Genomic DNA, 14,458 nt, shown 5'->3' on the forward strand with positions numbered 1-14,458 from the left:
CCTTTTAATGATGAATAGCGGAATTGGTTTTGATATACATGGTGGTCTGGAAGTCTGCTTATTATGGGCAGAATATGTGTCCGAATATTCTGAATATATCGTTTATATGTAAATAAAGTATTTTATACTTGTAATTAAAATATTTTTTTAGGAAAGGTGACATAACAGAGAAAAAGTCAAAGACAGAGGTTGATAATCCTGCTTTCGAGTGAGTAGATAAATAACTGCTGTTAATCAGTTATTATTATTTAATTAATCCTGTGAATATATTATGTGCATTGAAATTCCATACTTTTTTTTTTATTTCACTAGCATGAAAAGTTTTGATGTAGCATGAAATAAGTTCAGTTTGCAAGTGTAAAAATTGCATGCATGCAGTATGCTCACTTTTTGATGAATTATTTGCAGTTGATACCAAAATTGCATCAGATATTTTCCTGATCTAATAACCTTTTATTATATACATATAAAAACCTAGTTAATACACGTGCTCTGGATAGAATTTCACAAGTTTGTAGGAAACAGTTTAACCAATAACTAGTTGCAAATTAAATGCAACTCCTCATCCACAAGGCAGTTATTGAATTTTAATACAGAAATGACCTTCAAAAATTATGAATATAATTTTAATTTTTTTTAACTGTTGAAAACTTTCACTAATTTTATGATTTTGTTTACTGCATTTCAATAATCTAGCTCTTTGTGTAAAACAACATTTTATTTATTTTTTAAAATAAATTTTCATTTGATTCTGCACATGTTGATTTATATTATAGAAAAATATATTTTTTAAATACTGTACTCAAAAATGAGTAGGTAATGACTGGGACCTTGTGGTTCGAATTCTGTTTTCTTTTATCTGGTGGTGCTGGGGGAAAAATGCATTTGCTAATTTTTTTCTGTTTAGTTAGTTTGCTACCATGCCTAATTATCTGACACGGTGGTGGTGATGTGAAGGATTGGTTTTAAAAGTGCCCTGGTGGATTTCAGAAATTTTCTTTATTGCATAAATTCAAAGAGATTCAATGTGTTTTATAAATTGCCAATTGCATCAAAATTCAGCCTTGTATAAGCAAAGAAGTTAATTTGCCATAAAATGTTGTATCTATGTTGTTTATCTGAAAATCCTGCTACATTTCTATCATCATTCCCATAAAAAATTATTTCAGAAATAGTTATGTAATATATATTTTGATCCTTTAATTCAGTTCAGGTCAACTACTTACATAGGCTATCATGGCCAATATAAATATGACTTCACAATATTTTTTGTTGAAAATTATACAATGATTCATTGGAAAAAATAGTCAAACATTTCATTAACAAATATGGGGAAAATCAGAAGTAGAATACCGATCTCCTGCATGTATTAATTCATTAGAAATCCCCCAGAAGAATGTGTATGAAGTGCACATATAGTTAAGTTGTAGTATTAGCAGTAGATACCAATCACACAAGATCTGATTATTGCAAAAGAGGAATGAAAATGTCTTTTTTTCACTTGATTTTCCAATTAGAATGTTTGAATTTCTAATGCCACAGTTGTAGACCAAGCATCTGATTGTTTTGTTATTTCATCACATCCTTATAATCCCAAAGAAACATCACATTGTTCATATATTTAAATAAATTTTATTTCACTTGTTTAAAATTTCATTTATCTTACCAGTTACTTGCAATTTTTTTTAGAAATGAAATTATGAGAAAAAAATTTTCATGGTACTGTGTAGAAAATTGTCTAATGAAAATTGTATCATTAGCGTTTGAAAGCAATGATATAACTATAAAAATAATCTTCATATAATTTTTATGTGTTTACTGTCAGCAAACTTGGGATTTCCATAAATTTGATACACAACAAATAAGTCGCATCAATATGGAGACAAGTTATCTTCAAAATAGCATTATTCACACCAGATGTACTTTTAAAAAAAAATGGTTACTTTAGAGCGGGGTATGAATTATTTCAGTTATATGTTATGTATTCTCTGCATTTCTAGCAAAGAAAAGGACCAATCGAAAACTAAGGAAGAGACTGATAAGGATAATGAAGGGGACGTAGCTACTGAAGAAACGCCCATGATTCAAACATCTGGGTGAGCGTTAGGAAACCAGTCCTTTCCGTTCGATTGCTGCATTTTTGCTTCCATTTTTTTTATATCTCTGCTCAATTTTCTTCTGTTTTTTTCCCCCTTCAATCTATACTTCCTATCATGTTGGCTTGCATATCTCACTTGCACTTAGCCTTCTTATCTTCATATTGGTCCTGTTGTATGCCATGAATCATCAAAGAAATCACTGAATACGTTGAGTGGAATATTTTTAGAGAATGACAATTGATGTGAATTATTCCTTATACATCATGTGCATTTCTGTTCATCGATTGATATAGATATCAATCACTGAAAATTTTCTTCATTATCGCTCTTGTATAGAGGTCAAATTCCGGGATTTCTGGATTTTTGTTTTTGTTTTTTTTTTTTTTTTGTGTGTGTGTGTGTGTGTGTAGAAATTACTGCCTTCATCATACAAAATATAGTTATAATATATTCATAAAGACAAAATTATTCCACAACAGCATCACAATATACTCATATTATACATTGGTTATAAACTGAGTCATCCACCCCACAAAGCAGAATGTGCCAAAATCTGTGACGTACGTCGCAGAACCATTCGGAAGAATTTTAAGAAAAAGTGCAAAAAACACTATTACATGTATGGAGATTTTTACTGCAGAACATTTCCAGTCAGCCGAGGGCTCGTCGCAGAACAGTGCTAAATATTCTGCTTTGGGGCATCCACCCATATCAATTAGGGGTCGTTCAAGTATTATGTCAGCACATTTTTTGCCATTTTTACCCCCCCCCCTCTTTTCAGCAAAATTCTGTCATCTCTGCCCGCTATCTCCTAATGCATATTGGTGGGATCAGAGATAAACGCAGGGGAAGGGAGCATGCCCCCTATGCCCCCCCCCCCAGACTTTTATTATTATTATTATTTTTTTTTTTTTTTTTTTTTTTAATGCAAAAAATATTTTTTAATTAAAATTTCGAGAGAAAATACCTTTATATGTCGTTATAATTAATTTCTGTTTCGGAAATTCATTGTGCTACCCACCCTTTAAGCCATATATGGTAAACCCTTGGCCCACTGACTAAATGTGGCCCTGGGAGGTCATCTGATATGTGGCCTGCTCCCTCAAACATAATTTTGTAAAAATGAACCAAGTGGCACATCTACAGATCACTTAAGTGACCCATGGCACAATTCCAGAGCATTTAAGTGGCTCCTGTCACATTTTCAGATCACTCAAGTAACCACATTAACAGATCACTTCAGTGACTCTAGACGCAGTTCCAGGACACTTAAGTGATCCATGGCACATTTAGTGATCCTTGAGTGGCATGTGGCACAGTTTTAGTGCTCTTAAGTGGCGCCCCTTGTGTGGTTCTACATCACTCAAGTTACCAACAGCACATTCCCAGATTACCTAAGTGGTTTGCGGCACAGTTCCAGAGCACTCAAGTGTCCCGCAACATATTTCTAAAGCACTTAAGCAGCTCAGACACATTTCTAGATCACTTGAAGGATGCACGGGCCATTTAGATCAATCAATAGAGCAAATGTTAATTCAGTTGCTGACAAACTAGGGAAAGGTTTTTCTCATTTCTGGCACACCCAGTAAAGGTGTTCGTTATGAATATTTCATATTTTTATAAAGGGTGGTTGATGACATGAGCATTATTCAACCCCCCCCCCCCTCCCCCATCAAAAGTCAGCAAATCGAAATGCCCATCAATGCTGACATAATAGTTGAATGACCTCCTTAAGAGCCATTCAAGTATTACGTCAGCAGATTTTTTACACCCGTCCCCCGTCAGAAAAAAATTTCAGCAAAACTCTGCGCCCTGCCTCATAACACACATTGGGTTCAGAAACGTATACAGGGAAGGGAGTTACAAGTCTTCTTCCCCCCCCCCCTCCAGACGATCAAAAATTCAGTCTTTTTTTTGCAAAAAATATTTAAAAAATAATATTTAAAATATCAGAAGAAAATACCTTTATATGTTATTATAATAAATTTTTTCTGTTGATTTTAATGCTGTTTGAAGGCTAAGAACTCAAAATTTCTCTCTAAGAACTTCATCGCAACCAACTCTCTAAGCCGTATGTACATGCTAAACCCATGACCATCAAACCAAATGTGGCCCTCAGGGTTATCTAATGTTGCTTGCCACCTCAAACCTAATTTTGTAAAAATAAACTAAGTGGCACATTTACAGATCGCTTAAATAACCTGTGGTACAATTCAAAGTGCTTAAGTAACCGTTGCACAATTCCAGAGCATTTAAGCGACCCATGGCAAATTTAAAGATCACTCGAGTGACAAGCACAGCTAATCAACCTGCAGTGTATATAGTTCCACATTACTCAAATTAACCAAACATTCCCAGATTATTAAAGTGATCTGCGGCATATTTACATATCAATTGAGTGACGCACTGTACAGTTCCAGAGCACTTAAGCAGCAGTAACACATTTCTAGAACACTTCAGTGGCCCAGTTACATTTACAGATCACTTAAAAGATCCACTGAACATTTAGAGATCACTAAAGTTGCTCTATAGAGGACTTATCAATAGATGGGATGATGTTAGTTCAGATGCCCACGAACTAGGGAAAGGTTTTTTTCGTTTTTTTGCTTACTCTCAATAAAGATGCCATTAAGAATATTTCATATTTTTTAAAGGGCGGTTGATGTTGTAAGCATCATTCAACCCCCCCCCCCCATTCTCCATATTCAAAAGACAGCAAATCCGAAAATTTGTTCAAGTGTGGCATTTTATGAGCAAGAATATAATATAGATATAAGCTTTGAAACTTCATTTTCATTAAACAATTTGTCTCGTTCTAACAAAGACAAGTTGAAACCACAAAAAGGCATGATCAGTCACATCCAAATGTAAGCTTCACATTGTTTTATGCTTGAGTTCATTCAATGGTATTGTTACCTCAGATGCAAGTAGGGTCACTGATTTGGGAATTCTCATTGACGACGAGTGGCATAGAGTCCCTCAAAGAAGTGTTCTTGGGCCCATACTTTTTCACTTTTATCAATAAATTTGATTGGGGGTATCGGTGGAATTGGGAACAAATTTGCAGATTACATGAAGCCAATGGGGTAGTCAGGAATCCAAGTGATAGGGGTGATGGTCCAGGCAAACTTGAATGTTATCGAAACATGGGCTAATGAATGGAGCATGACCATTAGTGTTGATAAGTGCATGGGTCACTTATTTTGGTTCGAACAACCCACGTTTCACTTACAAGTGTAATGATATTACTATCCGGATGCAACTAGAGCTGCCGATTTGGGAATTCTCATTGACTTTATGAGTTGCTTAGGTTTTCTGAACATTGTTCAGCGATAGTCATAGAAGTATATAGAATGCTCTGTTTCATTCTTAAAAAGGTTTCTTTGCATTTCCACTTTTCTGAGACAGTTTGTCCTGGAATGGAGTATGCTGTAAGGTTTAGGATAGACCTGTAGATATTCTGTAAGAATGACTGTCATTCCTACAGAAGGGCATAGACTTGGTTGAGAGGGGTACAAGGAGAGCTACATGTGCTCTTGTTGGCAGGAAGGGATACAGATGTTGGGGGGGACTATAATCGAAGTGTTAGGTTAAGACTTGATTTCTTGAATATGTTTACATTGAAGGAATGCATTTGTTGGAGGCGGGGGGGGGGGGGGTATGATTGAAGTGTTAAGTTTTCAACCGGATGGATAGGATGGACCATGAGTTAATACATCGTCAATCAACTGTTCAGTAAGGGACAATTCCAGGGAGTTTTTCTCTAATAGGGTTGCAAATAAATGGAACAGGTTACTTCAAGGGGGATCACATTCTAACACAATTGGCATGCTTAAAAATAAGTACAATAAACACAGTGGGATAAATCGAGAAGCTATCCATACTTAGATAAGACAACCATAATCTATTTATGGGAAGTGTATTATCTGTTATTAATTATTAGTTTTTTCTTTCGTAATATATACTTTTATATTGGGTTGCTGTATTTTGGTTATATTTGACAACCATATTTTTGGATAGGATGGACCATGGGCATCTTTTTTTTCGGCCACCTCATTGGATAATTTGCCTGTTGTGGCCTTTGTATTCATAATTTACACATATTTCTGTGATATACCTTTTCTTTAACAGAACCTTCAAAGCCAGAAATCATGTTACATCAAGCATACTTTTTTTCGTAGTGCAACACCTAATTCACCTGTTTCTGCAAACTTCATGATTTGTATAATCGGCTTTTTTTCCTTATTCTTTTTCAAGTAATGGCACTGTCACAATGAAGTCACAATATGCTGCTATTCTGATAACAGCAATTTGCCAATAAAGCATGTTGTTTTCGTATCTAAATGCATTTTGAAAACACTATGACTTGCTCTCAGTTATGGCTCTTTAATTCTCTGCCTGAAACTGGAGTTTTGTGTTCACATAAATTTACCATTTAAAAAGCACTGTGGTGATTTTACCCTTTAAGCAATGCAGTAGAAATTACTAAATTCCCTGCAAAATGCCTTATCTTTTTTAATGATGTAGTCTTTCTTTCAATTTCCAGCAGGTGCAAACTAAGGGGTATAGGGAAAAAATATTCCATTTAGAATATTGAAGCTTTATAAAGTATCTGGACTTGTCAATGCTAAAATAAGATGCTTTTAAGTAGGCAAGATATGTTGTCAATATTGCTTAAAAAAGCTAAATCTGAATGTTGTATTTCTTTGAAAATCTCTTGCCTACGGTCTAAATAGCTTAAATACCAAGTTTCAGAAAAATCTGATCATTTGATCGCTTTTCATAGGCCTTTTAAATTGGGATATTGTTTCATAACCATTCTTTTGTTTGAGTATTCAATTTATATAATTTCTTTCATAGAGGTTGCAGTTTTTGTATCACTCATTAATTTGCTTAAAAATTGGTTCTCTCAATCATTTTATATCTGATACACTTATGGGCATTACCTGGTCATTATTTAATTCATTCATTTTTTCTCTGTGGATTTCACTATAAAAAAATTATGACATAAATATCGCAAAATTTCTGGTGTGTGATATTTGATCGAAGTAAACTCCATCTATAAAAGTTTCTTTTATTTAGTTTTAACACAGGGTAAACTAATTAAATCCGATTGGTGAACTTCGTTTTCAGTTTTAAGATTCATCTTCTACATTATTTATTGTTGCTCAGTTTTTTTATTACAGATTGTAAGGGAAATAGTTTTATAGCATATGCATCTGTGGTTCCCATGTAAATAATAGATAGAATTCACAGTAACCTTGTTAAAATTTATGTGTGTGTGTGTGTGTAGAAACATTTTATAATGATGATCACCATTGTATTTTTCCATTATACGTGAAAAAACATGACTGTGGTGTAAATTTTTTTATTCGCCTTTCTAAATGTTATTACCAAGAAAAAAAATTCATTTTGTGTCTCAATTCAGCATACACAATGTATACATAGACTTAATGCCTGCATGTTATGGGAAAGGAGCTATTTAGTACTATTAGTCTAAAAAAAGCTGGAAAAGATCTCTATTACCTTTTTTAAAACATTTGATCATTTCAAACATTTAGCCAACTCTTTCTAGACTATATTTATAACTGGGTTATTGGATATCTTGGTCATGCACTCTTTCAAATAATCACAATATGCACCTTAGGAATTGGAACAAAAATCTAAATTTCTAAGTTTTTACTAATTATAGATGGCATACTTCAGGATAATTTGTTGAGTATTTGTCTATATCTAACATAATTTTCATCTTGATGAGTTTTATAGTTAAATACATTGGGTTCATAACCGATCATCGCAGTCTGAATGAATTGGGGAAAGAAATCTAATCTTTTTTACACTTTAACTTGGAATGTTGCATGAAGTGACAAGCTGCAATTGCAGTATGGCTTTGTCATCCTTCACTACTAACATGTCAATTTTCAGAACTCACATATTTTTCACGTGACTCTTTGTTATATTTTTTTTAAACATTTTTCTGTCTATTTCCTAAATACCTAGCACTACCTTTTTTTATACATATCAAATTTGATGTTTTGTTTGTTTATTTGTTTTTTAATTGCCGGTTGAAAATAGTATTGGGGCCATGACAAAAATATTCTACTGAGTTTTTAATAATCATTTACTTTCAGTTTAAAAAAGAAAAGATTAGCATGTGCAGTCAGCGCTCATTATAACCACCCTGTTTGTTTCACAAAAAATGGACGTTATATTGGGAAGGACATTATATTGAATATTTTATAAAATCATAAAGTTTATCTTCTTCGAAAAATTGTATATTCTACTGACTCTCTCTCTTAACAAAGATAATTCTTTCATTTTAGCATAATGTTACAAGGAAAATGTATCTGGCTGAAAAAATTTAACCAATACATAATATAGTATGAGTATGTACATCCTACTTACGAAAATACTATATTTTCTGTGATGACCTAAACCTACATTTATTTTTTTTACTACATGCTGAAAAATGAGTTCACTTGCCTATTTATTTTCTGCCATTGATAAATTAAGTAAAATTGTGCAGTAAAATTTAAAATAAGGTAGAAAATCCACCAAGTGGGTGTGGATCACCATGTGAAATTATAGAATAAGGAAACAGGGAAGAGAGAAAGAACACCACCATCCAGTCGACTCACACAACCGCAATGAGCCTTTGGTTTGCCCTGTTTCTAGATATGACACTAGTTAACCACTAAGCATTTTATAGAAGTGACAATGCTGTATCTTTAAACCATCTATGTTTTGTATCCTTTCTTCTGCAAGCATAAAAGGTCAAGGTCAAACACACTCGACAAAGGATTTTGTCTATTTCTTTGCAATAAAAGGGGGGGAGGCAAAGCCGCTTGAACTCTTAATGCAGTTTTGGGGGGGGGGGCAAGTTGAGTTTGGTCATTATAATAGATAGAATGATATTCACCAGTCATTATATTGGACGAAAAATAACATGGTGGGAAATAGGAAAATATTTGGGACCTGTTGTAATGGTCGTTATAAGGAGTGTAGACTGCAATTGAATTAGTTTGTTGGTGATTTCACTGATATTTTTAGCAGACAAAACCAATATACATATTCATTAGTTTAGTATGAATTGCTTATGAATCAATAAGTTCTTACCTTATAATTCTGAATTCTTTTTTTTCTGTAGTATCTTCAATATGGATTTTCTTCTCAGTAGTGAAAGTTTTTTCTGGCCCCAGTACATGTATTCATGTATTGTTATTTCATGTATTATCATTTTAAAAAATTAACAGAATTTTCAGAGTTTGCGATGAAAAAGTATGGTCAAACGAGTTGTGAGCTATGATGTATTTTTGCTTGATTTTTTTCTCAAAGGTTCATTGATAGTTTGATTTTTTGCCCAGAGTTTTCAAAGATGAAATGCTTTGTGTGCAATTTGAAAATTTTTGATTAGCCTGTCTTAACATTGATTTTCAGTATATGCTGATGCAATTGACCTCAATGTGATTACTGTGATAAAGTCTGCAATTTAAAACTAAGAATGTGTAGTAATACAAACTATTGATTACACAAGCTTGTAAATTTCGAGTTATAGAAAATTATTGGAATTATGTATTTAACTATTTTGCAAATACTTTTGGCCGCTAATGTCAAATATCACTTCTATATTCCTCCATCAAATATAGATTTTCACAAAAATTTAGGAAAATGGTTTGAAAATTTAATATTTTAATCCATTGAATTTTGATCTAACTTCTCAAAGTATTTTTCAGATAATGTTTGTAGCATTGAATAGTTTTGGCTGAAAAACTAGCATCAAGAAGAGGAAAATCCTATTTTGCAACTTTTTAATTTAATTCAAAGTCAAGTTTTTGAAACATTTAAAAAAATCAATTTTTCAAACTAACGTTGATATGTTGTTTTCATCTTAAAATGTTTAAAAATATTTCATAACCTTTAAAATTATTTTGATCCTTGTTTTTTCACTACTTATTTTCGGTCAGACATGTTTCAGAAAACTATGTAGTCCATGATTTGGTGGTATTTTTTTACCGGAATTTGTATGTCGTAGCAACAAAAAATGTGCTGGTATCTTACATCTATTGTTTCAATTTTGAGAAAATATTGCAATGTGTGTTTTGAAGAGTAAGCAAAAACAATCATAAACTTTTACGAAAGAACTTAATTTTTTCTTAAAAGTGTGATTTAAGACTTTTAATTGTCCATATAATATTCAATAGCCAGTATCACGACTGGCTGGACATTAAACGTTTGTGACAGGCAAGGACAATAAATGGTGATTGTTCTAGTTTGAGACAGAAGAACCTGATTAAAGCTCAGTTGTGGTGGTATTTGAAGCGATATCATTACCGGTCACTGCACTTTTAAAAAGTCATCTGCATGCAGTTTTCAGTGACCTAACTTGTAGAGATTGTTTGTGTAAAGAAGAACCACTCTCTCTTCTTGTTAGTGTGAAATGTACATAGATTTCAGCACTTGGTCAACATCTGATAAAACCTGGAAGCTTCAAGATATTCCCAACAAATTTTTGGCTTCTTATAAGATGATGCCTCTTAGCATAGTTTGTACAGTCCTTGTGAAAAAAAGTTCATTTTCTAGTCTTTAAAAGTAATGAAAATTTTATAAAATGCATATCCAGACCAAAATGTGATGTTTTTGTCATTTTCTAGCCTGCATAGGCTGTCTGACGACTTACAGGCTACCAGCGGAAGGTTTATATTTCAAATGCATATAAAAATGGTTAAAAATAGAAATCATGTTTAGCCTGTGTATGATCACAAGTTTTTATATCATCATTAGTGCATATTGTTTTATTGGGAGAATAGGGGAGAATAGTGAATAAAACACAAATTCAGTATTCCACTGCAAGTTTTTAAATCATGGATTTCTGCAGCTAGATTGATAAATTCCCCCCCCCCCCCAACCCTAGTAGTGCTGCAACGAATTTCTTCTGTTCTCACTGCATTCATAAAGGATAGGGGAGCAGTGTTAGAGATTTTTTACTGCACAATGTGAATTTTGAATCTGTGTACCTAAACACTTCAAAGTATTATAATGTTGAAATCAGTCACATGTGAAAGCTTACAAGTTGTTCTTCCATGTAAACTAAGTTTGATAGATCATGTATTGCCTTTTTGATGAGCATATGCCAACATTATAAGAGTTTTAAAATTTTTCAACTTTGATCCAAACTTGTTTTTTTACTTTTAATATGTGGAGGAAAATTTTTCAATTCAGCAATCCTCTTGTTTTTGAAATGGTTGTGAAAGACTTCACACAATATTTTGCTTTAAGTGTCAAGTTATTTTTATTCTAATATTTCATTCTTATTTCAGTGCGAAAGATACCAAGCCTAATGATGGCACAAACGATGATCTAAAAAACAAATCACCAAAGGGATCCAAGTCTAGTATTGCCAAGGACAGTCTAGTTTAGGTAAAAAAGGGGAGAACAAAGCGCCAAAGAAGAAGAAAAAAAATATTCCACTTCATAAACATTTAAGAAGTTACAACACACACACTAAAGAAAAAATTTACACCAACATCATTTTCAATTGAGGGTTTTTTTTTTTAAAGATGAAGCGTGAAGGAACATTTGTGAAAACTGGGCTTTTTAGGACAATTATTTTGTGTGTTTCACTTGAAAAGGACAGCATAGTATCTTTTTGATTCAGCCAAGAGAGAAAAGGGAAAAAAAAGAATGAACTATATTTTGCACGCACGCAAGGCGAATTTCTGCCTTCAGCTGTCATCTTTTATGTTTATAGTCATAGGAATGTAAACAAATTGTATGATAGGGCTGTCAAATTTTTGAAATGATATCACTATATATTGGCATTTGAATAGATTTGATCTTAGCAAGTCTGGTATGAAACTGCAATGACTGCTTGTACAGTCACAATTGCAGTAGGGTATTGCCGTTATTTCAAAGTTTTTAATACAATCTATAACAAAACTTAATGTTTACAAAAACTATAATTTTTGATAGGGCAGGGCCCTTTTTTTTTTAAGTTCAGTTACAAAAATATATCAGACATTTCTCCAAATTTGGCAGTCCTATCTATTTTTTCCCCCAGTTCATTGTACTGTTTCACGCTATATGTGTTTTTCTCTCCCTTTGAAAGCAGTGTCTGTATTGTAAAAAAAGAAAAGAAGAAACTTGATATTTTTATTCTTGTTGTATATCTGTGGCTATCTGACATGTCCATCTTGGATGAATGCATTACCATTTACCTGATGAAAAAAAAAGTGAATTTGTTTCGATCCAATTTTCCCCCTACTTCATAGATCTGGGTTTTACCTTCATAAGCTTTGGCATTTCTTTGAGCTTTTAATACTTCATAAATATAATTTAAAGCACAAAGTTCTTCAATCAATTTTTTCATTAGCTTCCTGAAGCCAGAGAAGCCCATGTTTTTTAATTCCACCCCCAAAGCGGGACTGCTAGTTGGTCCTTATATGCTTCTAAGCATGTCTTACACATCGATGTATTTTTTCAGTATTCTTTTATGTATATACGGGAAGAATCTTAAAGTCAGGGAAGGTGCTGCTCACGGCGGAAGCATGGGTCGCTCTGACCCACTCTATCTGATTTGCAAATATTTTCTAAAAGGAGAAACTCATTTACAATTATTTTGTAAATTAGCCTATGTTTTCGTATATAATTTTTTTTAGCTTATACCCATGAGTCATTCCATGTTCATTCATGTTTTTTTTTAATTCTGTGTTTATTGCTGGTTCAGTTTCCTGTGGCTAAAATTGTGTTTGTTTTTCTGCAAAATTTCATTGTGGGATGGATTTAAAAGCTGTATTTGTTGTCTCCGATTATGAATGTTATTCTTCTCAAGCAGTGTGGATCTTTGATGTTTTTTAAGCACATGCAAGTTTTTTCTACTTGACAGACTTGTCACATTCAGTGTATATTTTGCAAGGGTAGCGTGAAAGGAAGAATTTTATAAATTACAAGTTATTTTAAAGGGAAAAAAATAAGTGAGATCTACAGAATCAATCATACTAACAAATATTTTACAGTCTTCAAAGCCATCTGTGACTTCATTTTTAATAGATCTGTCGAACAAGACATCAGTATTAATATATATTACATTGTATATTTTTAATGCCATCCATGAACATATAAATGAATCGCATGACATATGAAAAGCTCTTTATTAATAACTATCATAGTTATAAATTATTACCAAAATGTTATTACATTGTATGAAAAAGAAATGCTGATGGACTCTCGAGAAAGATTGAGATCCCTGTCAAGTCAGATTAACACCATCATCACAAGTATTCAATGTCTTTTTTTTACGGAGGATATATTCTCAGTTCTTGCATTTGTGAAATGTTGATAGTAGATTTTTCACAAGGTAATCTGAAATTTTAATAGCATACAAAATGCCTTCAATTATATACAGAAAAAAAAACTGCCAAAGTTTTAAGAAAAAAAAGTTTTTACTCCGCAAATTTTGATTATATTTTCCAAATTTTCTTTCCCCCCTTTCAAACAAGTCACTGTATATAAAAATAAATACAATGTAAACACAGATATATATATATATAACAGATATTAACGATGCAGTATGCTAGACAATTGCGTACTGACTGCAATTAATGCTAAAAATTAAATGCAAAAAAAAAGACTGATTTCTCAATGTAATAATGCCGTACCTAATGTCTGTGCCGCAAGTCATATGACTGATAGTAGCGTGAATGCATTTAAAAAAATAATCCTAATATTCTGTATATACGTGGTATAAAGCGGAGGGAAATTGATTCATATATATATATATATAAGGTTGTGTGAAAATTCTTATGCAGCGAGGGAGCAGTGACACCAATGCCTGACGACGATGAATCGTCTCTGTGAGCAGCTATTTTTCAAGTACATACCAGCGATGCGAACCGAGTGTTGTTGTTTTTGTTTTTTTTTTCCTTTCTTTTTTTCCTGATTTTTCATTTTTTCGATAAATGTTTTTGCTGCTCTGTTTTGATTTTGTGATGTTTTGTGCATGAATTAAAATAAAAATTTGTTCGTAATTTCTTGTGTGTGGGAATTCTGTTGTTAATATTGGATGCCTTGAGTATTTGTACCCAAAGTGTTTCTTCTAGATCAGTGTTCTTCAACTGTCGGTCTGCTAAACATTTCGTCCAATTCATATAGCATCTCCATAATTTTAAATTTTTTTAATGTTATACTGTTTCTGTATTTTTCTTTATTTCTGTTAGAGCTGGACAAAAGATCTGCAAATTATTTCTATTTATTGTATTTTGGTCCATAAATTATTTCTCTCATTTATTTATTTCTTCTGGTCCGCAAAATATTTTTGCTATTTATTCTTTTCTCTCTCACTCCCGCCCCCTGAAATTGTTTCT

General features: G+C 32.7%; 1 protein-coding gene across 4 annotated transcripts in view; it reads left to right on the forward strand.

The window, feature by feature from the left end:
* LOC149075687 (fasciclin-2-like) overlaps nt 1–14,122 on the forward strand; it is a 122,578-nt gene extending 108,456 nt beyond the window's left edge. The window contains exons 15-17 of one of the 4 annotated variants that reach the window (XM_089243174.1): nt 152–208; nt 2,001–2,096; nt 11,417–11,770. In XM_089243174.1, the coding sequence (XP_089099300.1) occupies nt 152–208; nt 2,001–2,096; nt 11,417–11,516 (253 nt within the window). In that variant the 3' untranslated portion in view covers nt 11,517–11,770. Of the gene's footprint in view, nt 1–151; nt 209–2,000; nt 2,097–11,416 lie in introns of all 4 variants that reach the window. The other 3 variants (XM_089243173.1, XM_089243176.1, XM_089243175.1) reach the window with 3 other exon arrangements.
* Nucleotides 14,123–14,458: the final 336 nt, after the last annotated feature.

Source organism: Pholcus phalangioides, unplaced genomic scaffold, assembly GCF_987345545.1.
Source record: "Pholcus phalangioides strain wild (caught in Gottingen) unplaced genomic scaffold, Ppha-v1.0 ptg000015l_1, whole genome shotgun sequence".
Classification (NCBI taxonomy): domain Eukaryota; kingdom Metazoa; phylum Arthropoda; class Arachnida; order Araneae; family Pholcidae; genus Pholcus; species Pholcus phalangioides.